Source organism: Melanotaenia boesemani, chromosome 24, assembly GCF_017639745.1.
Source record: "Melanotaenia boesemani isolate fMelBoe1 chromosome 24, fMelBoe1.pri, whole genome shotgun sequence".
Taxonomy (NCBI): Eukaryota; Metazoa; Chordata; class Actinopteri; order Atheriniformes; family Melanotaeniidae; genus Melanotaenia; species Melanotaenia boesemani.
The window spans coordinates 2059923-2086158 of NC_055705.1; the positions used below are offsets into that span (position 1 = coordinate 2059923).

General features: G+C 40.4%; 1 protein-coding gene across 1 annotated transcript in view; it reads right to left on the reverse strand.

Annotated features, from left to right (window-relative positions):
- The window catches only part of LOC121635925, a 117499-nt gene extending 100970 nt beyond the window's left edge, over nucleotides 1-16529 (reverse strand). Inside the window, exons 1-6 of the mRNA XM_041979343.1 lie at nucleotides 16432-16529; nucleotides 10186-10317; nucleotides 9938-10102; nucleotides 9104-9211; nucleotides 8920-9018; nucleotides 8718-8813 (exon numbers count right to left, since the gene is read on the reverse strand). Of these exons, the coding sequence (XP_041835277.1) occupies nucleotides 8718-8813; nucleotides 8920-9018; nucleotides 9104-9211; nucleotides 9938-10102; nucleotides 10186-10274 (557 nt within the window). The 5' untranslated portion in view covers nucleotides 10275-10317; nucleotides 16432-16529. The remainder of the gene's footprint in view (nucleotides 1-8717; nucleotides 8814-8919; nucleotides 9019-9103; nucleotides 9212-9937; nucleotides 10103-10185; nucleotides 10318-16431) is intronic.
- Nucleotides 16530-26236: the final 9707 nt, after the last annotated feature.

Sequence of the window (26236 nt, forward strand, 5' to 3'; positions counted from 1 at the left end):
TCAAAGGTGTTTAGGCAGGTTCTTAATGAGTTGAACATTCAGAATACGACCGCAACTGTTTATCATCTGGAAAGCCAAGGAGCACTGGAAAGATGGCATCAGACAGTAAAGTCTATGCTGCGTAAGTACTAGGGTTAGGGTTAGGGTCCTCAAGAGTCACCAGCATTCAGCCCTGCTGAACTCATCTTTGGTTACGAGATTCGAGGAGCATTGAAAATTTGAAAGAGACGTTACCAGAAACCCCCACATCGACTTGTAGAAATGTATCAGCATATGTGAATTCTTTTCGTTATCACTTAAAACGTCCATGTGAATTCGCTTCTGCCACATTAAAGACATCTCAGACACAGATATAGCGGCGTTACGATGGAAATGCAGTTTGCAGTTTCAAAGAAGGCAGTAAAGTTGCTTTAGAAGCACAATTTTCGGGGCCATATGTGGTTAGACAGCAGTTAAGTCCTACAAATTATGTAGTCGCCACTCCTGCCACGTAACCATGCTAAAGGCTTATGTATCATGTGACCCAGGAAAACCGGGAATTCAAGCTTGTACTGCACTGTCAACAACCCCATATCACAGTAGTTCAGAGTCGTGTGGAGTTGCTGTCACTCTGGTAGAATCCGCTTCACATGATTGTGATTTGTCAGATAAGGTTGCGTCGAGATATTGACACCTCGATTAACAAACATGGAGATGCCCGTTTCACTGCTGACTGCCTTAAGATATCTTACTAATGATCAAAAGACAGCTATCATTTTGTTAGTATCAAAATTTTGAATCTTGTTCAAAGATGTCCCGTCCCGTATGCATTTGATCACTCAAAATAAAGATCTTGGAAATAGCCGCCCTATAAAACAGCATCCTTATCAGTGTAATCCACATAAGAGACGTTTGATGCAGCAGGTATGGATTATTTGGTTTATTGAATATTATCTGGTGCAACAGCCAGCTGTAGTTCGTGGAGCTCCCCTTGTTTGGTGGAGTCTAAACCGGATGGATCTCCACGGTTCATCACAGATTATAGAAAAGTGAATGCTGCGACTGTCACCGACGCCTATCCGCTACCTCGCGTAGAAGATTGTGTGCATACGGTTGGTTGGTTCGGCTCGATTTGTGACAAAGTTAAATTTACTGAAAGGTTATTGGGAAGTTCCTTTAACGGAACGTGCTTCAGATATTTTGGCCTTTGTAACACCAGATACATTTCTGCAATATACCAGGTTACTACTGGTATTACAGCAACTTCTGCTGTAATTTCACAACAGTTGTAAACCTGTTGAGCCCAAAACAGGACTTTAAATGGATCCCAGAGTGCCAACATGCATTCGAGAGTGCTAAAACACTTCTTTTACATGCGCCTGTGCTAGCTGCTCCTGACATGACCAAAACATTCAGACTGGAGATAGATGCCAGTTCTGTGGGGGCAGGCGCCGTGCTCCTACAGACCGGCAATGATGGGATTGACAACCTCCAGGAAATTCAGCAGGCACCAGTTGCACTACTCGACCACAGAAAAAGAAAAGCTGTCCCTGTTGCTGGCCCTCCAGCACTTTGACGTATATGTGGGATCCTCGCCAGTGCCTACTCTGGTATATACGGACCACAACCAGCTGACATTCCTCACACGAATGTACAATCCTAACCAGAGACTAATGAGATGGGCATTGATAGTACAGGAATACAACCTAGAGGTACGACACAAGAAGGGTGTAGAAAACCTGTTTGCCGATGCCTTTTCCCGTGTGTGAAAAGAATGTGTAAAAACCTGTTTGTAATCATGTGTTTGTACTTTGCAAGTGGAAGTTCATGGTAATGGAAAACCAGAAGCAAAATTTTAAGAAAGGGGGTGTTACGGCCCCTGGCCTATTCTGGCCTTTTGTATTGGAGCCGGTTATGCTAATCCCACTGCGTTGGAGCAACGCAATGGTTGGCTGTGGAATCAGCACCAGAACTCTCTCCTCTGTCCGGATCGGTCACCTGCAGTTCAGGATCACGTCACCTGGGTCAAGTGGAGGAACTCCTCGGCCATAGAAGCCCGTGATCAGCATTTCAATCTCACATCAATAACCATACCCGGTCTGCATGTTTCAATCTACGAAACACTCCCTCCGCCCCTCCCTCACCCCCCATGCTGCCACTATCCATGTTCACAGTCTTCTTACCTCCCGTATCCACTACTGAAACTCTCTCCTCTTTGGCCATCCTCAAAAGACCCTTCATAAGCTTCAACTGGTCCAGAACTAAGTTGCTCGGATCATCACTAAAACCCCCTCATATCATCATATCACACCCGTCCTACAGCAACACCCATGGCTGCCAGTATTGTACCGTATCCAGTTCAAACTTCTTCTCTATATCTTTAAAGCCATGCACACCCTCCCTCCTCCATATCTGTCCGATATCCTCCACAGTGCCACCCTATCTCGCTCCCTTAGACGTGACACCTCACTGTGCCCCCTGCCCACCTCAACACCACGGGGAGCCGACCCTTCAGTCGCTGTGCTCCCAGCTTTGGAATTCTCTGCCACAAGCATTAAATAACTGGGAATTTATATAACCTTAAAAAAGTCAGGTTATAAATAAACTGTATAAATGAATGATGAATTAATTAAATTCATCATTACACAGGGAGAACATGCAAACTCCACACAGAAAGGCCACTGTTCGAACCTCCCCCCAGCCGAGGCTCGAACCAGTGACCTTGCTGTGAAACTGCGGTGCTAACCACCACACCACCGTGCACCCCAAAGAAAAGAATCTAACAGTGTATTATACAGCAACCCTCCTAACAAAGCAGATCATACTGCTGTTTCTGCCTCATGCCTTCACATCACACTCCATGTATACACTGCAGACATGTCTCCTTTCTTTACGTCTTTTCTTCTTTCGGGAGGAGGATCAAGATGGCGGAATGAGCAGCTGCGCCTCCAGCAGGTTCTGAAAGAAAAACTTTGTTATAGTCCTCAAAGAGCCATTCCAGAACTAACAATCAAACAAACCGAAAGCTAAAGTGAAAACTTAAAACCAAGCAAACTATAAGACGCCAGCGGTGGCGAAGAAAAGAAAGAAGAGACGAAACCTGGCGGAAGCCATGGAGTACGTAAGCAACAAGCAAGCTAGCAGAAAAGACCACGAGTATAACCTAGCGGTTCTCGAAGAAGCATGCGATGAGGAGGACATTCAAGAACTAGAGGACTTGGAAGTCAACAAGGTAACTGCTTTGAATGACCACACTCCAATCCCTAGCCCAGACCCCAAAAGACTGAAAAATAAAAATGTACGAACAAGAGAAACAGAAGCTAATGTTAGCAATGATAGCATATATGAAGCCATCCAAACAGTCCTGCAAAGATTCGACAAACAAGACATGCGTCTGAAAAGTTTCGAGACACAAATAGAAGCAAACACGAAAGCGGTCAAAGAAAACAGAGAAGAAATCGAAAAGATGAAAAAAGAAATGACCTCTCTGAAAAAAGAAAACAGCTCGTTGAAAGAACTATGCAAAGAAAACGCCAGATATAAGAGGAGATGGGACCTAAGGTTACTGGGATTAACAGAAAAAGAAAGTGAAGACGTAAAGGAGGTTGTAATCGGGATCCTGACTCGTGTGGTGCCAGTGGCGGTGGACAAGGTTCGAGAGATGGTTGACACAGTTCATCGACTGGGTAAGAGAAATGACGCTGCTTTCAACAAAATGGCAAGACCCATCATCATACAGTTTGCAACAAGGACGGCGAGAAACGACGTATGGAAAAGATCGAAAGAGGCTAGAGTTTGCAAAGAACTGAACATCTACTTCAGAGAGGACTTCTCCAAAGAAGATCGAGAGGCCAGAGCCAAGTTATGGCCGCGAGTGGAAGAAGCCAGGCGCAAGGGAAGAAAAGCCTTTCTAAAGGAAGGTTATGCCATCATTGATGGCATAAGAGTTGAACCCTAAAAAAAAAAAAAAAAAGGAGAGATAAACTGTCATGATAACAGGTAAATGAAGAGTTAAGAAAAGTAATGAGGCTTCAAAGAAAAGGTTTCTTTTTGTTGACAATAGTAGGATGTAAGGAAGTAATAAAAAAAAATATATAATAATAAAAAAAAAAAAAAAAAAAAATGTCAGTATCTAAAGGGCTCTTACAAGGTCTAGAATGTTTGATATTACAAAGAAAAAGTAGTTAAGGGAGTTGTAAAAATATCAAAATAGTAAAGGAAGTAAAGGATAAAAATGAGGTTGTTGCTGGGGCGGACAGTGGGGGGAAATTGTGGGAAGCGAACAAGAGCTGATTGGTATCAAAGAGGATACATAATTTCTTATAGTATAAATAACAATAAAAAAAAAAAAAGTATTGGAGTTTGGTTTAGAACTATCTTAAGTTTTTTGGTTTCGGACTATATGATCATTCCTGCGGACAAGGTTTCAAGGTACTTAGTAATAAGAGTATTTCTTTTTTTCTCGGAGTACAATGTCCTTAAATTTTGTTTCTATTAATGTTAGAGGTTTAAAAAATATCGTTAAACGTAAGGCAATCTTTTTATTTTGTAAAGAACAACAGGCTAATTGTTTTTTTCTACAAGAGACACATTCAGGTACTGAGGATGAAAAATTCTGGAAACAACAATGGGGCGATGACATCCTTTTTTCACACGGAACTTCTCACTCGGCTGGGGTGATGGTACTTCTTAACAAATTTCCAGGTAAAATAATAAAACGTGAAAGTGACACAGACGGACATTGGATCATAATGGTATTAGAGATATATGATCAAAAATATATATCACTGTGTATTTATGGTTACAACATTAGAACAAATAACAGAGCAATGATGACAAAGTTAGAGCAGCTCATAAACAATTGGAAAATCACATATATGACAGAAAAAGTAATAATTGGAGGTGATTTCAACATAGCACCTCATTCTTGGCTGGATCGCAGACCTCAAAGAGGAAAACAACCTGAATACGATGATATAATAAAAAATTTATGTACGTCAACTCATACAGTAGATTACTGGAGAATGTCAAACCCTACCTCTGTTATGTATACGTGGAATAGCACAGCAGATAGGAATCAAGGTTCCAGACTAGACTATTGGCTGTTATCACAAATAATCTGTAAAGATGTCCTTAAATATGAAATTTCAGCTTCGCCTCTATCAGACCATTGCATGATAAAATTAGCACTAAAAATAATCCAACAACCGAAAGCATCTGAAAATATATGGAAATTCAACAATAATCTCTTACTTAATGATGACTTTTGTAAACAAGTTAAAAAGCTTCTGGAAAATGTTAAAAAACTTAGTATGTCACATACAAGTAAATGGGAATGGTTTAAATTTCAAACAAAACAACTAGCAATCACAACGGGAAAAAGACTTTCACAAATAAGAAAACATAAACAAGAAGAAACAATATTGAAAATTTGTAAAATGTGTAAAAAAAAGGAACTAACGGATGAAGAAAAAGCAGAAATGATAGCTCTCCAAAATAAATTAGATGATATGTACAGAGAAAAAGCCAATGGAGCGTTTATAAGATCAAAAGCCAAATGGATAGAAAAGGGAGAAAAGAACACAGCCTACTTCCATGGACTAGAAAAACATAGACAGAGAAAAAAGAGAATAAATAAACTGAAACTAGTTGATTCCATCTCTGAAGACCAAAACCAAATAAATGATGAAATATGGCTTTTCTATAATAAGCTGTACAAAACTGACTTCCATAAAGAGGATTGTGATCAACTATTTGATAGAATTAAAAAAGACATTAAAAAGCTAAATGAAGATGAAAAAAAAATACTAGATGAAGAACTAACAATATCAGAATTAGAAAAAGCACTAAAACAAATGAAAAATAGAAAATCACCAGGAATAGATGGCATAACTTCAGAATTCTACAAACATTTTTGGCTAGACATTAAAGACTTATTACACAAAGCCTTTGTGGAATGCATAGGCAAAGGATGCTTATCAAACACCATGAAAATTGGGCTGATAACATTAATACCTAAACCTGGAAAGGACTTACTGAGATTGGACAACTGGAGACCAATAACACTTCTTTGTAACGACTACAAACTAATTGCTCTTGCATACGCAAACAGATTAAAAGGAGTTTTGGCCAAACTAGTTGATGAATTTCAGTCAGCCTTTATTAAGGGTAGACACATTCACAATAATATAAGGCTAATATTAGATATGATGGATTACCAATCACTAATTGATACAGAATGTCTTATTCTTTTCATTGATTTTTTCAAAGCTTTCGACTCACTAGAACATCCTTTTCTGATACAGACAATAAGAAACTTTGGTTTTGGTGAAAAGTTCTGTAAAGTCATTGAAATGTTTTACAAGGATATAATAAGCTATGTTTCGCTTAATCCAGGTATGACGCCCAAACTAGACATCACTCGGGGAATAAGGCAAGGATGCCCGATATCACCTAAACTCTTTATACTATGTACCCAAATACTGGCATACATGATTGTAAATAACCAAGAATTTAAAGGGATAAGCATATTAAACCATGAATTTCGAATTAGTCAATTTGCGGATGATACGGTTTTCTTTTTAAAAAACAAATCAATAGTTAGTAAATCTTTAGATGTTATCAAGGCCTTCTCTAAAGCATCGGGTTTAAATATTAATATCAAAAAAAGCGAAATACTACCTCTGTATAAATGTACAGATTCACAAATGATGTCCATTCCGGTCAAAACTGAAGTCACATATTTAGGAATTAAAATAAATAAGGATATCAAAAAAATGGAAGAAAAAAACATGAATGAAAAAATAGAAAATATGAAAACCACCTTAAATCACTGGTTAATGAGAGATTTATCCATATTTGGCCGTAACCTGTTATCCAAATCAGAAGGAATATCTAAATTAATATATCCATGTTATTCGATGTATGTCTCCCAAAATAACATTAAAAAAGCAAACTCTATAATATACAACTTTATTTGGAGAAATAAAACACACTATATTAAAAAATCCCAACTGGTGAAAGACCCTAAACATGGAGGACTAAAAACTTTAGACTTCGGAGCAATGGTAGGAGTCTTCAAGATTAATTGGATAAAAGCCTTTATGTCACAGAAGGAATCAGTCTGGTTTCACATTCCTAGAAATATCTTCAAGAAAGTAGGTGGATTAGATTTTGTGTTAAAATGTGACTTTGAGACCACCAAACTGCCGGTAAAGCTATCAAACTTCCATAGGCAAGTTCTATATTATTGGAAGTTGATATTTTCCCACAATTTTACACCACATGGATCAACGATATGGAATAATAGAACCATCACAATAAATAGGAAATCTTTGTACAAACAGGACTGGATTGATAAGAAGGTGATTTTTGTGACAGATCTAATGGATAGTCAGGGAAATTTCTTGCCCTTTAATGAGATAAAAGAAAAATATGATGTTCAGTGCTCCTATAGAGAATACTTAAAAATACGCAAAGCTATACCAACTGCCTTAATACAATTAATACAAAACACACTCTTTCATTCAGAAATTAAAGCAGCATTACCAGAACTAAAAATTAACCAAGTGCTTGTTAATGACAAAAAATGCAACAACCAATTCATTGGGAATGCTATTAAGGGAAAGATATTTCATGATTTTAACAGATCTGCAAAAATAAGACTAAACGAAGAAATGTGTAACAAGACTTATGGCCTCAAATACCTAAAATGGCCAATCCCACCAAAAGCAAAGGAAATACAATTCAAAATCATTAACAACTACTATCCTACAGCCGAAACACTTAGGAAAAGGTTCGGTTTTGAGGTCGAAAAATGTGTCTTTTGCTTAGAAGAGCCAGAAACCATTGAGCATCTTTTTTACACATGCAATGTGACAAATAATTTTTGGCAAAATCTACAAAGCTGGTTAAAACCAATAATAACTAACCTCACCTCCTTTGAGAAAAACCAGATCCTAGGGTATAAGGAAGATCTAGATAAAGAAATATCTGACATGATAAACATCATATTGATTATGGGGAAATATCATATACATACGTGTAAATGGAAAAATCAAAGCCCGGCACTAAAATGTTTTAAAAGAGAAATCAAAATGCTGTACTCTTCTCTGAAGTTGATAGCAGATAAATATGGACCAATTCAGAACCTGTGTAATAGCATGTCTCAATTTTTAAGATTTTGAATGAAGGAAATGTCAACAAATACATAAATATTTGAATATTTAAACACCAGCCCCTCATAAATGAAATAAGATAAACAAGATCGTCTTAAGAAAAGAAAAGAATGCCTGTATGTAGGCCTATTCTGTTGTTTTATTGTTTATTGGTTTCTTATATACATATAAAATGAATGCACATTTCTAAAAATGCATTTTATGTTGATTTGCTACTATTATTGCCTTACAAAAACACTTGCATAATCTGTTTTGTTTCAACTGAAAGAGGAGATTCTCACTTGTATTTGTATTTGTATTTGTATAATGTGTTCAATAAAAAAAAAAAAAAAAAAAAAAAAAAAAAAAAAAAAAAAAAAAAAAAAAAAGTCTTTTCTTCTTTCACACATTTCTATGACCTTGTTTATTTTAGTTCATTTTAAAATTGTACCGTAGTATGTGTGTAAACAACTGTTCTGTTTGCCCCACTGGGACAAAAAAGTTGTTTTGAATATGACTTTGTTTCTCTGAGAAAATTTTATATTTAAATGTTTTACTTAATCTTAAACGGCATTAATTTACTTTCTTTTAGTTGGTTTGAAATCAATGACGTCGTCTTTTGACCACCCACTCCTGAGGGACACCCCGCTGGGCTGAGGTTCATCTCTGCAGATGTTTCTGAAAAGTCAAAAAAAGATTTTTAGAATTATATCTGTTAAATACTTAAACAGCTTAAGGTGATAAATATTATCCTGCCACTGCTGAATACTGAGAAAAAACACACTTTCTCTCTTGTTTCTGCTCTTGTTTGAAATCAATGACGTCGTCTTTTGACCACCCACTCCTGAAGGACACCCCACTGGGCTCAGGTCTATCTTTGAGTCTTATCCATGAAGAAATAAAAAATAAGCATTTTAGATTGTTAAACATTAACCAGCATATGCTGAACATTGAGAAAAAAAACATACTTTCTCTCTTTATTCTTTCTTTCTTTGAAATCAATGACGTCGTCTTTTGACCACCCACTCCTGAAGGACACCCCACTGGGCTCGGGTGGACCCTTAAGTCTTTTTTTCCTGTGAAGGAAAAAAAAAACATTTTATTAGGTTTATAAAATAAAACAAGTTGTGGATAGTAGTAAAATACAATATGAATAAAATCTGACAAAAATCAATCATAAACAGGGTTAAATTTAAAGTATTTAAGACAAAGGCACAAAGAGTTTGCTAAGTTAGACATAGGCTCTTTAAAGGTGGTAGTCCTAAAGAATGAGGAGCTCTCAGGGTTTCGCATCCAGACTGCCGGCTGATTCCACGGGAGAACAGACTAAGTCCGGCCTCCCACTCGGACCACAACAAGCCTGCAGTCTGAACGAAGAAGTCTTCCATGTCTCCGAAACAAGCCTGTAATTTAAATAAATGAGGCTTTTAGTGCAAACATGAAATCTTAGAGATTATTTGTTGATGAAGGTGATCGATGACATTTAGGTTCATGGAGTCATCGTCAGCATGGTGTTTCCTGTCAAAAAGAGGAAAAAACAGGTGTGGATAGAAAGTCCACATCTCATTAACTCAGGCATAGTAGCAGACACATTTCTGACACTGGGAATACATAATCTGACGTCCCTAGAATAACATGCATATGACCTTAGTGTTGTGCAGCACCTCTTCATTTACTCTTAGGCTTAGTATTGGAGGCCGTGGACATCAAGCCAGGACTGTGTAGAGTTTAGGGTGCTTAGCTGGTTTCATGTATAGATGTTTTATATCATTTCAGGCCTTTTAATACTGTCGGTAACTTACTTTCCGTCAGCTGAAAGACTTTTTGTAGAATCAATTATGACTTCTTTCAACTTCTTTAAGGTCACACAGCTGGGCTCGGGCTCAGATCCAGGTTCAAGTCCAGGTCCAGGTCCAGGTCCATGTTCGGGTTCGGGTTCTGGTTCTGGTTCAGGTTCAGGTTGGTTCCTGTAAATCCAGATGTTTGGTGATGTGAGTGCTGAGCTCTGACATGGAGAAATGTCATGGTCAGGTGGAGATGATCATCTCACCTCTGGGCTCTGCTCTGGTTCTCATGTTCCCCACGCAGACTGGTTGTAGTGGGACGGACTCCCTCCTCTCTGTCCTCACACTGATCCATGATGATGAAGTTACACCAGCTCACACACACTTCCTACCTTCATCTGCAGAGAAAACATGAATCCCCCATCTTGTCAGAACAAGCGACTGTTACTTGACTTACTTGAGGGTAAACATATGTTAATTTCCTTTATATACATGTACATGATTGCACAGAGGGTTTTGTTAATTGTTTAATTGTTAATTGGTTTAGCTTGGTTGTTAGGTGATTTGTGCGTTTGTCCGGTTGCAGAAACCAGGATTCTTCCATGTGATGTAGTTTGGCTGAGAAACAATTCACTAGTTCCTTTTACATGCAGATAATAATACAAGAAAACTTCTCGTTCCCTGCTTGTACTTCCTCCTGGCTTCTCTGTCTCCCGTCTTTTCTCTGTCTCTGGAGTGGTGCATAAAGAAAAGTGTCCCCAGGGTTCATGTGCCCTTTCACTGTGTCTTGGAGGAGGGACGTTGTGTATGGGGGAAGGTTACATGGCTTTGGTTAATTAGTGGTTGGGCTGGTTGATCAAATATGTGTTAATATGTGTACAGCCTCTTTTAAGGTTCTACTGTAAATATTTCTAGTTTTTCTTTGCATGAAGCAGTCTTGGGGAACCTTTGGGAATGATGTGTTGCTGTTTGAGCGTGTTAATAGAAGCAGTCAGTTCTAAGCATTCTGGGTCATTGGTCAGTAGCTTCTCTGACACATTCAAGTCTATCGAGTCACTATCGATGCGTCCCGGGGACGCACCTGATTTTTCCCATGAAAAACAATACATAGTGAACAACAACTCGTATTTAAAACCACAGTAACTAGCAAAAGAAACTCGAGTTTCCCTACACTGACTCAGCCGTGTCGGCCCACCACACCTTCAAAACGCAGAGACTTAAATTGTTTCACATCATCAAAGTTTCTTAATAGAACCTGCATTGCTGCCTCCGGAAGCGCAGGGCTCCAGACTAACTTTTTTACCAGGACCACAGCGACTCCTAACTTAAATTTTTAGGAGCACAAGCAGAAAATTTAGGGGCGCACACTGAAATCACCATGCATAGCAAATATTCACATTTCCTCCCATTTTCGCTGTTGTAGTGATAAATACTTGAACAATAAATTCAGAAATGACAATGTTTACAATTCACATTTTTGTGCAGCAGTTGACACATTCAAAAAAAAAAAAAAAAAAAAAAAAAAAAACAAATATCTTACTGGCAAAACAAAACAAGTAGACATAGAACTTGATTTGATTTTATTTTCACTTTGTAGTCGAAGCAGAACGACAACTTTGTCCCCATCGTCCCCCACAGGACATGGTACGACTGGTCCATGTAGTTCCTGGTAATAAACAGCTTCAGGGACTGATGCTCCTCCAGCCGCTGTTCCCACTCCTCAGTAAGAACAGCAGCTATTGGCTGTCCTACAAGTCGCTAGAAATCGCTAATTAGTATAATTAGCTTGGTACACATAGTTGTAATGGATGCTGCCATAAAGAGGGATGTAGTGAGAAAGGCAAAAATTGATAAAAAAAGACAACCTAAAAATGTTTTGAACAAAATAAATAAAATAAATAAATGAAATACATAATAAATAAAATAATTCTGTCAATATTTTCTTTAGTTTTAGTTCAGTTATTTTTTGAGCCTAGTCTCCTGTCTGTGTGGCCTCCTGGCCGTCCTTTTGAGCCTAGTCTCCTGTCTGTGTGGCCTCCTGGCCGTCCTTTTGAGCCTAGTCTCCTGTCTGTGTGGCCTCCTGGCCGTCCTTTTGAGCCTAGTCTCCTGTCTGTGTGGCCTCCTGGCCGTCCTTTTGAGCCTAGTCTCCTGTCTGTGTGGCCTCCTGGCCGTCCTCCTGAGCCTAGTCTCCTGTCTGTGTGGCCTCCTGGCCGTCCTCCTGAGCCTAGTCTCCTGTCTGTGTGGCCTCCTGGCCATCCTTTTGAGCCTAGTCTCCTGTCTGTGTGGCCTCCTGGCCGTCCTTTTGAGCCTAGTCTCCTGTCTGTGTGGCCTCCTGGCCGTCCTTTAGAGCCTAGTCTCCTGTCTGTGTGGCCTCCTGGCCGTCCTCCTGAGCCTAGTCTCCTGTCTGTGTGGCCTCCTGACCATCCTTTTGAACCTAGTCTCCTGTCTGTGTGGCCTCCTAACCATCCTTTTGAGCCTAGTCTCCTGTCTGTGTGGCCTCCTGGCCGTCCTTTTGAGTCCAGTCTCCTGTCTGTGTGACCTCGTGGCCGTCCTTTTGAGCCCAGTCCTCTGTCTTCAGTCAGCAGAGTGGGTGACCATTACAAGTGATACCTGGACATCTGTGGCTACAGAATCTTACATGATTGTGACAGCACACTACATGACGATGAGTAGAACCTCATTTCGTACATACTCCAGTCCACAGAAGTTGAAACTGACCAGCGTTGTGCCAGTCTAGCTGAAATGTTGACTGCAGCGATAGAGGAGGGGGGGGGCTGATGAGCAAAGACCCAGCCATACGATAGACCAACAATGCGGCAAATATGGCCCGTGCGGTTGAGATTATGGGGCTCACCCACGTCGGCTGCTTTGCACACATAATTACCTCGCCTCTGAAGCCGGTCTCAAACTCCCAGATATTGCACGCCTGATTGGAGGAGTGATGCACATCGCAAAGTTCTTTCATCGCAGTACGACGGCCATCCACATTCTCAAAGAAAAACAGAGGTTACTGCAGCTGTGTTAAGTCCCCCTTTTTGTCCAGGGGTCAAAAGGACAGTAATACAGAAATGGCCGGACCAAGGGTAAATAAAATACAATAATGTTGATTAACAGAAATGGGTTCCAAAGCACGAACAACCCTTAACCGGCGAATATAACAAAACAAACAAACTCAAAGTGTCCCTGTCGGGTATTTAACAATTATTCTTAACACTACTTAGTAACAAAAGAAACAAACAAACCAAAAATGTACCCAAAACGGGCTACACGCTCACAGGCGGACTTATTAACAAACAAAATAAACACACGCTCACAGGCGGACTTCTAACAAACAAAATAAACACACGCTCACAGGCGGACTTATTAACAAACAAAATAAACACACGCTCACAGGCGGACTTATTAACAAACAAAATAAACACACGCTCACAGGCGGACTTATTAACAAACAAAATAAACACACGCTCACAGGCGGACTTATTAACAAACAAAATAAACACACGCTCACAGGCGGACTTATTAACAAACAAAATAAACACACGCTCACAGGCGGACTTATTAACAAACAAAATAAACACACGCTCACAGGCGGACTTATTAACAAACAAAATAAACACACGCTCACAGGCGGACTTATTAACAAACAAAATAAACACACGCTCACAGGCGGACTTATTAACAAACAAAATAAACACACGCTCACAGGCGGACTTATTAACAAACAAAATAAACACACGCTCACAGGCGGACTTATTAACAAACAAAATAAACACACGCTCACAGGCGGACTTATTGACAAACAAAATAAACACACGCTCACAGGCGGACTTATTGACAAACAAAATAAACACACGCTCACAGGCGGACTTATTAACAAACAAAATAAACACACGCTCACAGCCGGACTTATTAACAAACAAAATAAACACACGCTCACAGGCGGACTTATTAACAAACAAAATAAACACACGCTCACAGCCGGACTTATTAACAAACAAAATAAACACACGCTCACAGCCGGACTTATTAACAAACAAAATAAACACACGCTCACAGGCGGACTTATTAACAAACAAAATAAACACACGCTCACAGGCGGACTTATTAACAAACAAAATAAACACACGCTCACAGCCGGACTTATTAACAAACAAAATAAACACACGCTCACAGGCGGACTTATTAACAAACAAAATAAACACACGCTCACAGGCGGACTTATTAACAAACAAAATAAACACACGCTCACAGGCGGACTTCTATCAAAACAAAACCAAACTCCTAGTAAACTAAACACAAAAACCTCCTTCTTTCAGGCAGGGACGGCACTAAAGCTCAGAACACAAAAAGGTATTTATCACTAAACCAAATCTCTAACTCGCACAGAAAAGTCTCTAAACCACACAATCCACAATCCTTCTCAAACTGGCAGGCATGTGTCCCACAGTCCACAGCTGCCTGGAATGATGGTGATGACTCTGCCTTAAAGGAGGCCTCTTCTCCGGATTGGACAGCTTGTTTGGGGAGTGAGGGGTAAGGCGGCCAATCAGGGAGCAGGGGAGGCGGGTGCTGGGCCGTCTCCACTGTCAGCGTCTCCAGCACGTCCTGCAACTCTCTCCTGGCTGGCTGATAAGCCGGCGGGCGTCACAAGCTGGAAGCACTCAAGCTCACAACTGACACTCATGTTTGCTAAGGTGAAGTACCTTTATTTGTTATTTGCATACAGTAACATGACCATTAGGTTACTTTGAAGCTTGTAACCAGCATTCATTTTGCATTTACACTGGCTGAGAATGGCTTTGTTTTCATATTATTAAATAAAACTGCATCTGTATTCAACAGCAACAACTGTTGGATGAATTCTAAATATAATATTTTTAAAAAATGTACCATATTAGTGTCCCGATAGCAGTCCATTGCTGCAGGTATAGACACCTCTGGCATACTTTGTTGGCTGCCCTGGATCTGCTCAGTAATTCTGCTCCACAGCATGTTTGTGAAAGCAAATGTGTCAACAGTTGGAGGGAGACAGGTCCTTACAGCCATCTTTAACTATCAATACTTCATTAAGCTGTGGTTGAATGTCAGTATAATACTAGTATTAATATGTTGCATAACTACGTCATGTAATTCAGATAATAAATAAAAAAAACTGTTGTAAGTTGTAATAACACTGACCCAAATCCATATCAGATCAGAACCGATTGGATCCAATCATGATAATCAGTTCTACATCTTGAGATTAGAAATCTTGAAATCTGAATCGATACCAAGCCCCAAGATAAACTACGAACAAAGTTCATTATATGTTTTAATCTTTTTCTTTTGTCAAGTAAAGCACTTTGTTTTGAAAAGCAAATATTTTGTGTTTATTTGGTTAAATCTTTCATTTTGGGGTGTGCAATGCAGTAAATCTTTTTAAGACTTGAAATGAATCCAAAAGAAGTTTTCAGAACTGAGTAATTTTTACTCATTATTGAATTGAATCATAGCTTTGTGCAGTAACTCGTGGTTAACTCGTGAGTAACTGGACCCTCCTAAATTTTAGCCTCAACCTCTATTTAACAGTTGTAAGGTACACAAGGCAGCCATGATAATAATGCTTAAATGTAACTAAAAACAAGCATATTTTCAACCAAAAAGTAGGAACCCTGCTAGAAAACACTGCATAAGAAATCTAATGATCCTAAAAAAAACTACATTCCCAAAGTTCTCCAACTCTTTCCAGTCTGTCAGTCTTTAAGATTTAGACACTTTACCAACATGAGCTTAATAAGAAATGAGCTTTTCACATGAATGAGTAAGTTCATGTAAGAGAATATGTTTGCTGTCCGGCCCAAGTGTAAGATATGTGTTACTACATCACATTTAATCTATTTCATTTCTATTTGTGGGTTTTTGTTTGTCTGACAGATTATAGACATTATTCATACCACTGATGTGATTTTTATATTTTAAATAATTTACACTGTAAACTAAAACGATTTCAATAAAGAAACTAAAGAATGTTACTACACGTTTAATTTCACTTTCTATTTAAAAACCTGGCGTCAAATTCTGTTTTTTAAACCTCTTTATTTCAGGGCTACTGCCACTAAAATGTTATCTAATTTGTTTTAATAGTCTTTGTAGTGTTTTTAACTCCCGCAGTTTGTCTGGTTAAAGCGGAATAAAAGGTGACGCCTGCGCGCGCCCACGATGTGCACACGGGCGCGTTCACGACTTTACTTTAAGGCCGATTTCAGCGTCTGAGGAAGCGAGAAAGAAATAAGCAAGCTCTGCCTCCCCCAGACGACGTTTTAGTCAGGAAAGATCTTCTGTGGTCAGAGTAACAACCGCTCTGAGGTGATTCTCTACATCTAAACCTATTCCAAAATGGCGGATCCGTAACTTTATCCGACATCACAGTTCAAACTGTGAGTCCGGTAACGTGAATATTTCTGCTGTTTTTATCGGGGATGAACCTCTAACAGCTGTTGTTAAGACAAACAGAAAATAAGACACTACCATACCTCCACACGACCTCTTTTATGGGGAAAATCTCCACACACACCCGCCTGCGTCACAACAAGCTGAAAACGAAACTTAAACTGGTGATGCGTTTGGGATCCTGTTGTGAATCAGGAAAAAACGCTTTTACTTGGAGTGGATTCTGTTTCTCCTCCTCCTAAGGTTTAGGAATAAAAGCTTTAATACGGACATGGTGGTGTGAAGAAGAGGAAGAATGAAACTTAGGAGAGATTTCTTTTGAGATCTCCTCCGTGTATTAATGATGTAAATAATGTTCAGCGAAGATTGCAGACAAACCTGTTCGAGATAAACTTGATCTCTTTTAAAATGTTCCGTTTCCGTGTGTTTGCTAGCGGTGATAAATTCTTTTCTATTTGCTGTAGAAGTCCAGCCTGCCTTAAAAACATCCCGGCTGTCCTCAGGTGAAACTACTATTTGTGTTCGTTATTTTGCAGGTTGGATCTGAACAGAAGGAAAAGGGATATTTCTGCATCTGAAGTCAAATCAACATAATTCATCCAGATTGAACAAATAAAGAATCTGAAAGAATATCAGACAATGAAGAGAGCATAAAATTCCTTAACTGAAGCCAAAGGTTTCAGATTTATCCAGTAACAATGAACTGGTTTACAGACAAATAAATGTAAAAAAAACTCAAAGTTTCCAGAAGAAAATACAGTTTTCTGTTTTCCAAACTGAATTTAAAAGGAAGTCATTGGTGGAATATAATTAATTAAGCATTGCAAACTGCATCTCTTTTGCTTTTTGGGGAGTGAAAGGTAATAAATGTAGTCTTTATTTAATAGTTTCTTCATTTTTAGAGTCCTTAAAAAAGAATTTTCTTCTAGCTGGATTTGGAAAACTTTCTTTCAGGAGGAATTTCCTCAACATTTTGACATTACATTTAGCTTGGGATGGTGTTAAAATACCACAACGTAATATTTTTCCTTCCTTATCCATCAAACACTTTCTGTTGACTAGGAGAATATTTTATTCCATATATTGTTGTTTTTGTATATTAATTACTGTTAGAATAAATAATACCTTCTGGTTAAACATTGACAGTTTGGTAAATCTGTACTTATATGTCGCTTTTACCCAAAGCGCTTTACATCATACGTCACACACACACACACGAAGCTGCCATGCAAGGCGCGAACCACGACCCACCAGGAGCAGTTAGAGGTTCGGTGTCTTGCTCAGGGACACCTCAACATGAGCTCGACAGGCCGAGGATCGAACCGGCAACCCTCAGGCTGCAAGACGACCGCTCTACCCACTGAGCCACACCGCCCATAAATGAGCTAATTAAGTTATCAAAGCTGTCTGCAGGTAAACTGTCAAGATAAATAATGTTAAGTTTGATTAGTGGGCAGCGGATTTAGAAAATACTCGTGTAAAGTTTCTAAGTCAGCTGTGATCTGCAGGTGTTTGTTTTATATTTTCATGTGTCCAGTTGGCTTCATGTTTCTGAAAACTGCATTTATTCATTTGTGTCCTGTTTGCTTTAATAACATCTAAAGAGTCATAATCCAGGCCTCAGCATGTCGTTTAATCTTCTGGACTGGAACCATGTAAATGATATCGCTCCTGTTTGATGAATGAAAAATGAAAATAAGAAAGTAGAAAAATAGAAGTTGGCAAAGAAAATCCAAAAGTTGGGTTTGAGGAATTTAATATATTAGTAACAAAGCCTATAAAGATGTTATTAAAAATGTTAATATAAAGTATGATAATAAGGGAGATGGACGCTGGCTGGAGGAGCCTCCAGATTATTACAGGTAAGCTGTAAAATCAGAGGGAGACGGTGTGTGTTATATGTGTGTGTAGATTGACTATGGACAGAATAAATAAATGATGCATCTGTGTTTCTGATGACACAGAGAATGAGCTCCTGATGTCTCTGATCTCCATAACCGAAGCTGAGCATCTCCTCGGCTCCGCAGTAAAACTCGTGGAAACTTCTTTTACTTTATCTGCACCAATAAGAAAGAAATCTACAAACACAAATGTTCTCTAATCTTCAGGGTGCAGGGTTGATCGTGGCGGAACCTAAATGTTTGGGTGCGTTGCAGCCTTGTGGTCTTGGGTGTGGCGAACTCGGGTTCAAGTCCCCGGTGTGTTGACAGAGGTGAACCCCTGCAAGGCCCTTCACCCTCCCCACTGCTCCCTGGGTGCCAAAACATGGCCGCCCACTGCTTTCTAGTATATCTAGAGATGGATTAAAAGCAGAGCTGAATTTCTCAGCAGGATGAATAAAGTAAAAATGACTGTTATCATGTTGTTGTTGAAGTTGAACTATGTAAACTTCCGACCTATAACTCAGGGTTTCTGACTGGTTTGATGCCGACATTCATGATGCACATCTGGAGCCGTCGCAGCCCGGCATCACCATGCTGAGACTCTTCACTAAACAGCTTTTCCCTCCGAGGCGCCGTGTGACGTTGCTGCCTTGTTTTGCTTTACACAGCGACCCACCGTGTAGTGGGACATGTATGTCATCACAAACCCATCCTGGCCACCCCAGTGACAATTTTCTGGCTCCGTCACTGCTGAAGTTCCCAGAAATCAGGAGGGTCTGCAGGTGATCTGTGTGCAGCCTTCTTGTGACGGAGAGGATGATGTAACAAGTCAGACGATGGTATTGCTGTTATTGACTGTGAAAATTCCCATGGCGGGTAATATAATGCTAACGGCTAACAGCTAAATGTCTGCAGAGCAGAGCTGCTCTCTGGTGATGTGCCCAGTTTACACCATTTATCATTTACTGACACTTCAAGCCCTCCTCCTCTTCTCTCACCACGCTCCCTCGTTCTTTCCTCGCCTAGCAGCCTGAAACCGTCCAGCATAGCGGCAGTGTCCCTGGTTAACACAGTTAGCCATGTCTCCGTATACATCTTGATGCTGCACTGCTGATACTCCTGCTGATGTCAGATTAGCGCCATTAGCTTGTCCATCTTATTGGGACGCGATCTCATGTTCCCCATAATAATGGAGAAGAGAACAGGTCTGTATCCTCTTCTCCTGGCTCAGCGTTCCCATCCGGCACAGCTTCTCCTTTTCCTTGGTTCACCGGTTCATTTTAGATTTTTATTGTTTGATGGTTTTCTTTTATGGCGTGCTTTATTGGTTTTACTTTGTTTAACTTGAACTTAGTTGCATGTTTGTTTTTTGTGTGACAATCATTTTTCTGGTTCCACCAGCGACATGGTTGCAGGATTGACTGCAGGTGTTAGGCTACTGACTGACGGCTCAGATAGCCAGTGACTGACAAGAAGTTTGAGGCAGCAGGAGGGGCTCAAGTTTTCACCTGCAGGTTTATGGTGACAAGGCGGAGGGTTTGAAGGAAGCGCCTGGGGGTGATGCGAGAGGCAGAGGGCTTAGTGCTCAAGGAGGGTGCAAGGGGCAGAGAACCCATGTAGGGTGCAAGAGAGCGGAGCATCCGACCGGCTGACATGGAAAAAAACAGTGATCCAAGGGCCGCATCCGACCCAGAGGCAGAGGGAGACATGTCCAGGTGTGGAAGCAACGAACACCAATAGCCACGGCGGTGCAAGGACGCAACATGCTGTGTGCGGGCAGGGTAGTAGTGATGGTTTAATGAAGCCCAGTGAATGTCCCAAAAGTGTTCCCTGCACTACTACTGGAGGCCCCAGTTAACAGCTCATTTGGTAGCACTGACATCTGCTGGTCATCTGATGTCAGCAAGGTTCAAACACAATGTATCACCCATAGACTGTATATAAAAGATGGACGGAGCCTCCGAGACCTGACCTGTAGAGCAAACGTGAAGCTCGTTGGGCGTTCCCACCGTCGCCATCTTGGTAGTGTCACGTGTGTCGTTAGTCCAGGAAAATCCAAAAAAGGGCAAAGAGGTCGACCTGAGACGGGGGCTCAGACTTCAGGCTTCATTTGGACACGCCCCCTTTACGTGATGCAGGCTTTGGGGCTTTTGTGTCAGATGTAACATCACTATATGTGATATGCTTTTCAACATATTGTGTTACTTTAAGAGGGCAGATACTGCCATCAGCTCCCGCTGCAGACCACCTCAAGGAGGACGCATAGTGGAGCCAGGCTGAGGCTTCAGAGACGACATGCGGACCGAGGCCTGTAATGGAGCTGGCTCCTGAAACTCTGCTGGACTCTCTTGCACCAAAACACTTGGTTAAACACTCTACTTGCCTTCCCTTGATGTTACAGTGCTGCTCTCCACTCGATCCATTTTACCCATGGTTGTTTTCCATTTTAAAGATGACCCACCCAGCCAGGGGTCACACCGGGAACAGCAGACCCCCCACGGGGCAGCACCGCTGTGTTGCAGAACGCCAGCAGTTCCCTTCTCTAAACGACAGGGCCATCGTCGCTCACGGTGTTTCCAGACATGTTAGAAAAGAAGCCCACACTTTGTTGTCCATATTGCACTTGAAACAAAAGGAAAAAGATAATAGAAAAACACAGAAGGAGAAAAAAAAAAAAAACGATCAGGAGCTGCCATTAAAAAAATTCAGACTCAGTGAGGTAATGTTTGAAGGTACTGGCATCTTAGTGTTCAGGTGCCTGCAGTCTTCAGATTTCAGAGCAAATGATGTTTGTTATCGAAACATCTAGTCAGGTATGACAGAAAGCAGCAACGTTTACTAAGCAGCAGTATTACATGGAACCGTGTTATAATTCACTAAAAAGCTTTTCTGTCAGAGGATGAACGAGGACCCAGTGCAGGCAGATGTGGTATGAAGGTTTTAATTACATAAACTGAAGAGTGGGTAGCCATGACGAGTACACGATGGAGACAAAACATGAAGACCACAAAAGATGTGAAGAAGAAGCCGGTGGTGTGACTGCTTCCCTTTAGAGGCTCATAAATATAAAAACTAAAAGTGTTCGCTGTGCTTAGTTCTTACATAGCTGTCAGTCTGCCACACATACCTGACATGTTTCAACGGTAATCCCTCCCTCTTCATCGGAGGAGGATGGAAAGTGATGTAATAATCAGCTGATGTTCACGTAGGCCTGGTCGACCTGCCATGTCTGACCCCCCCCCCCCCCTCGTCCTCCGCTGTCCACCTGCTGTTTCAGGATGTGGGTCCAGGTGTGGAAAAGCAGGACCTAACCTCCACCGTGTCCCTGATCCAGCCCTGATGTCTCTTATTTTCGGTGTGTGTGACCCTGGCATCCATATGATGGTTTTACCGCTTGTGATGGCCGGCTTTATATTTTCCTGTAGCCAGCGTCCTGCAGGTTTTCACTGTGTCCCTGCTGCAACACACCTGGTTCAAATGAAATAGTTCTCCAACAGCTTGTTGTTAAGGGCCGAACCAGCACTTAACGACAAATTATGCCATTAATGTCGAGATCAGGCAATTCTAGCTGACAGTAAGATATAAAGTTACATAAACAGTACTGATAATCTTTGGCTGAAACTGACTCTTAAAATGTGGAAAATGGTTATAAAAGATTTAAAATTAAAAGACGTTCTCATAGCTCTGAAATTGCTCGCATATGATTCAGATTTTACACCAAATAAACTAGATGCAAGATTTAAAGATTAAAATCTAAAGGATTAATGTCTCTATGTCGGCTAATGGAAGGAGCCACCATGGTAAGTTTTAATTCAGTCAAAGAGAAATAGCTTCAAAAACAAGATTTTTATGTTGGTATTCAGCATTATTTTCATAAAAAACTGAGACCAGGAAGCATTTATTTAGAAAAGCTTACAACTCAGAGGCAGCATTAACGGGGATTTTAAATCTTAAAACACACTCATGTACATAGATTAAGAGAAAGTGGGAGCAGGAAGGAGGGTTAAATGGAAAGTTTACATGGAGGGGATTCTCTATCACACCTTCTCAGAAATCCGGCTGTGGTGAGGACCAAACCGTCGTCATGTCTGCGGGGCTGCCTGGCCGTTAAAGACTGTTGGGGAAGGACATTAAAGCACTGTAAGGCATTTATAAGGACCTGAGAGTTTATAATATCAAGATCAGTTATTCTGGAATTTTACCCCTGAAATGGCCAAAAGGATAAATATTTTATAAACATGCTGCTGGTTGAAGCTACAGCAGCTGTTACCAGGAAGTGGCTCTGAAAAGAAATCCCTGAATGAATGGATGGAGCAGTAAACTTTTACTGGATAAAATGGTTCATTACGTTAAGCCACTGATACTCCTTATTATTTTTTTTTCTTCTCTGTTTCTGCTTTTAGTTGTTGTTCTGTTTTATTTTTTTTATATTGTTGGTTTTTGTTTTTATATGTTTTCATCTAATTGGGTTTATTTTAGGTAATTACTTAGCGTTTGTATAAAGGAATGTCTGGAAATATACAATACTAAATCATAATAAAATAAAAAATAAAGTTAAAAAGTACATAAATAAAACTAGACAGATTTCTAATTAATGTCATTATTAATCTATTTTTTGGAGCCTTATGTGATGAAGCAGTTGTTTCTCACTGCTTCCCTTTTGGTTCATTTATTGATGCAAAGACTTGATTTCTTAAAGGGATTTACAGTAAAACTATTTCAGCAGGACGAAGCAACAGAGAAGCGCTGAGGGGTGGGGCAATGACTATTTCCTGGAACAAGGTCTTTTTGTACCAGATTCCCTCATGTGCAGGCACCAGCTCGAGCTTCCCTGTGGACTGTTTAGTAAACTGTAAGTTTGTTTCTGCTGTCTTAAGTTAATAAGTGTTTAAATCTGACAGTTTTATGTGTTTTTAACACAGCAAACAAACCAAACAAGCAGTAAACTAAGAAATAAAACTAAATGAAAAAGGCAACTTGTGGTTCGGCAGGTGGTAGTCCTGAGACGCTGAAACAGGGTTCAGTAAAGACGTCCGTCAGATAGTGATGATAGGTAGATGTCTGCTGGTTTTTCTAACGTACTCCTCTGTGACGCTGCTTATACTCCTGTAGAGGTGGCCAGATGTTTGTCAGAGTTCAGCTTTGTAATGATTCTGTTTTCAGCTCAACCTTGTCACTTCATTCAGTAGAAACAGTAGAAATCTGCTGCTCTGCTCTCCTATAAACCATCAGCTTAGGGTCAAGGTTCAAGGAATCTTTATTATCCCTGGAGGCTAACTTGCTGTGCAGCAAGCAGTAAAACCAGTAAAAACAGTCAGTGCACAAGCAACAATAAATATGTAAAAGGATTCTGAATACAGATATAAAAACAAAATAGAAAATAGAGCTGCTTATTCAGCCTATTCAACAGGGCGAAGTCTGTTAGTCCTGCATCTCTTCTAGTTTTTGAGGGAAAGGGAGCCGTACCAACAGATAAAAGAGATCCAATAAAAGGAGTAAAAATGTGCATTAAAGTCCCGTCAACATTAAAACTTAATCAGCTGATATAAGACAGGCTTCTGTTCTCCCATTTGAGCCGCTAAACGTATGTTGTTCTTATTTTTAAAGGGACATTGTGTAACATTTTCTGGTGTTTACTGGCTCTCGGTCACGTTAAAGCCGGACTGAAAGCCGGTGGGGAGGCTGCTGGTTTTACTGGGACAATAATCCGGTGCTGTGCTGAGGCCAGTTCCCCGTCCAGATCCGTTCCCCTGTGAGAACCGTTCTTCCTACTGAACACAGAGGAGCCACATCTGACGGTGAATTTCCGTCTACCTGACATTTCCCCCTGACCAGTTATGATGCAGAGGGAACTTCTTCACCTGGGTTTGAAATCCAGTAGCTGTGTTACTGGTTAATACTTGTATTAAATGTGTACTGGTATTGTGAAGGCGAAAGTCCGACGAACCTGTTGGGACTTTTTAAAATTGTGTTTCTACATTTCAGTCACAGAGCATGTTACATAGAAGTTGTATTCTCTGCTCCAGCTGGAAATCCCGTCGCTGTCATGTTGCAGAAGCATATACGAGCTTTCCTGCACCTTTGTATTTAAGATTTAGTGGATTTCTTTTATTTTCATGGTAATCTCTGGAAACAGGAAAATCTTGAATCCATATCAATGTCTAATTTAGCTAAAGCTACCATTACCTTTGATGAGGCAGATTTTAAGTTACCTTAGACTAACTTTTCATACCAATGGGAAAAAAAGAATTGTGGGTTGTTTTTGTGTGTTTTAAGCAACTTGAAGCTATAGATTTTATTCACATACTGACTTTCAGTCAGGAGCCCACTGTCAGTTTTCAACACCGAGGACATCTTTTGGATGTACAGCTTTTCCCAGCTGTGTATGTAACAGTCTCCAGACATGTCGCCTCAACATTGTAAAGCTTTCTACAATAAATAGGTTTCATGTGAAGGATTAACAAGGATTGTAGCCAAAAATGAGAAAAAGCTAAGCAGGCCTTTCATGTTTTGCCAGGGGGCAGTGGTACCTTGTGGTTACAGAGGTGGGCTTGGCTCTGGAGAAGCTGGGTTCAAGCCCCCACGCTGGCAACTAAGGTAAACCACTGTGGGCCCCTGAGCAAGGCCCTCGACCCCCAACTGCTCCCTGGGTGCTGGACTCTGGCAACCGCTGCTCCCAGCAACCAGGACGGGTTAAACGCAGAGAAAGCTCGGGATTAAGAATAGTATAGAGTCTGCATTGAGACACCAAAAATAGTGAAAGTAAAGCAAATTAACTGGAAGCCAAACTGCTTTTTGTTTTTAATTTATTACAGATTGTTCATACTTCAGTTACACATCATTAACGAAGTTATAAGCTATATCTGGACCCGTACAAGAGGCACATGGTGGAGCCACAGCTGCAGTTGGTTAGAAAAGCTAAATAAAGTTTTAACCTATGCAATGCTAAGGAAATCTCTTCATACACTTATGCAATGCTCACACTACAGATACAAGGACGTTTCCACATTTTAAACTTTTTTTAAGGAACTGCTAAATGTTGCAACAAAAAAGCCGAGATTGTGACACAATGAGTTGTACAAGGTCGGTTAATGAACGTATGTGTGACTCGTTGTGCTGCATCTTCACATTAAAATCAGATATTATTTTGAACTGCAAAGAAATGTCTGAACAAGTGGCCAAATATAACTGTGTAATAATAATAATACCCCTGGGCGGCCTATCCAAGTATCATAAGTATGTGGGAAAAAATCCATTCTGATAATCAGTCCTGCCTCTTCACTTTTTAAAGTGCTGTGGTGATTTTCCTGTTCTGGTGTCTGTGATACATTCTCTTGGTCGTAGTCTACTTGTAATCTACAGACTTCACAAATGTTTGCACTGTGTGACAGCATTGCTGGGGGTTTATCCGGGACACCAGCACAGGCCTGGATCTGTCGATCTGTGGAGCTCTCTGCTCTCAGTTCGGTCTTGGCCTCAGCACACTAATGCAGATTAAGACAGATCATAACTAGAAATCCACTCCAGCAGCCTCTGCCTCACCTGCCGCTGCTCGCTGAAGCACACCTTCACCCCTCCCCCTACAGCTGAGCCAGGCACTCCTTCAGAAACAATGCTCCAAACCCAAGCTTTCATTTGTAAAAGACTAGAGGAGGAAATTGTTTACTGATAAGAAGGAACAAGATTCTTCATAATAAAGATTACTGACTTTAATTAACAGATTAGATAAAAATATCTTAAATGTAAAAGTGTAACTGAGAATTTGGTTAGCATTCTGACATATTTACACAGATGCCATTTGAATAAATTCAGCACAGAAATTAATGGGTCTTTGTGAAGAAGTTGCCAAGAAGCTGTTAAATCCATCTGATTAGAATCAGGCGTGTTGGAGCAGGAAAACAACAAAAACCTGCAGGATAGTACCAGAATTTGACACCCCTGGCACTGACTGTAGAGTGACTTCCATGAATACTGCCACACACTCAACTTCTGAATGACTGTACAG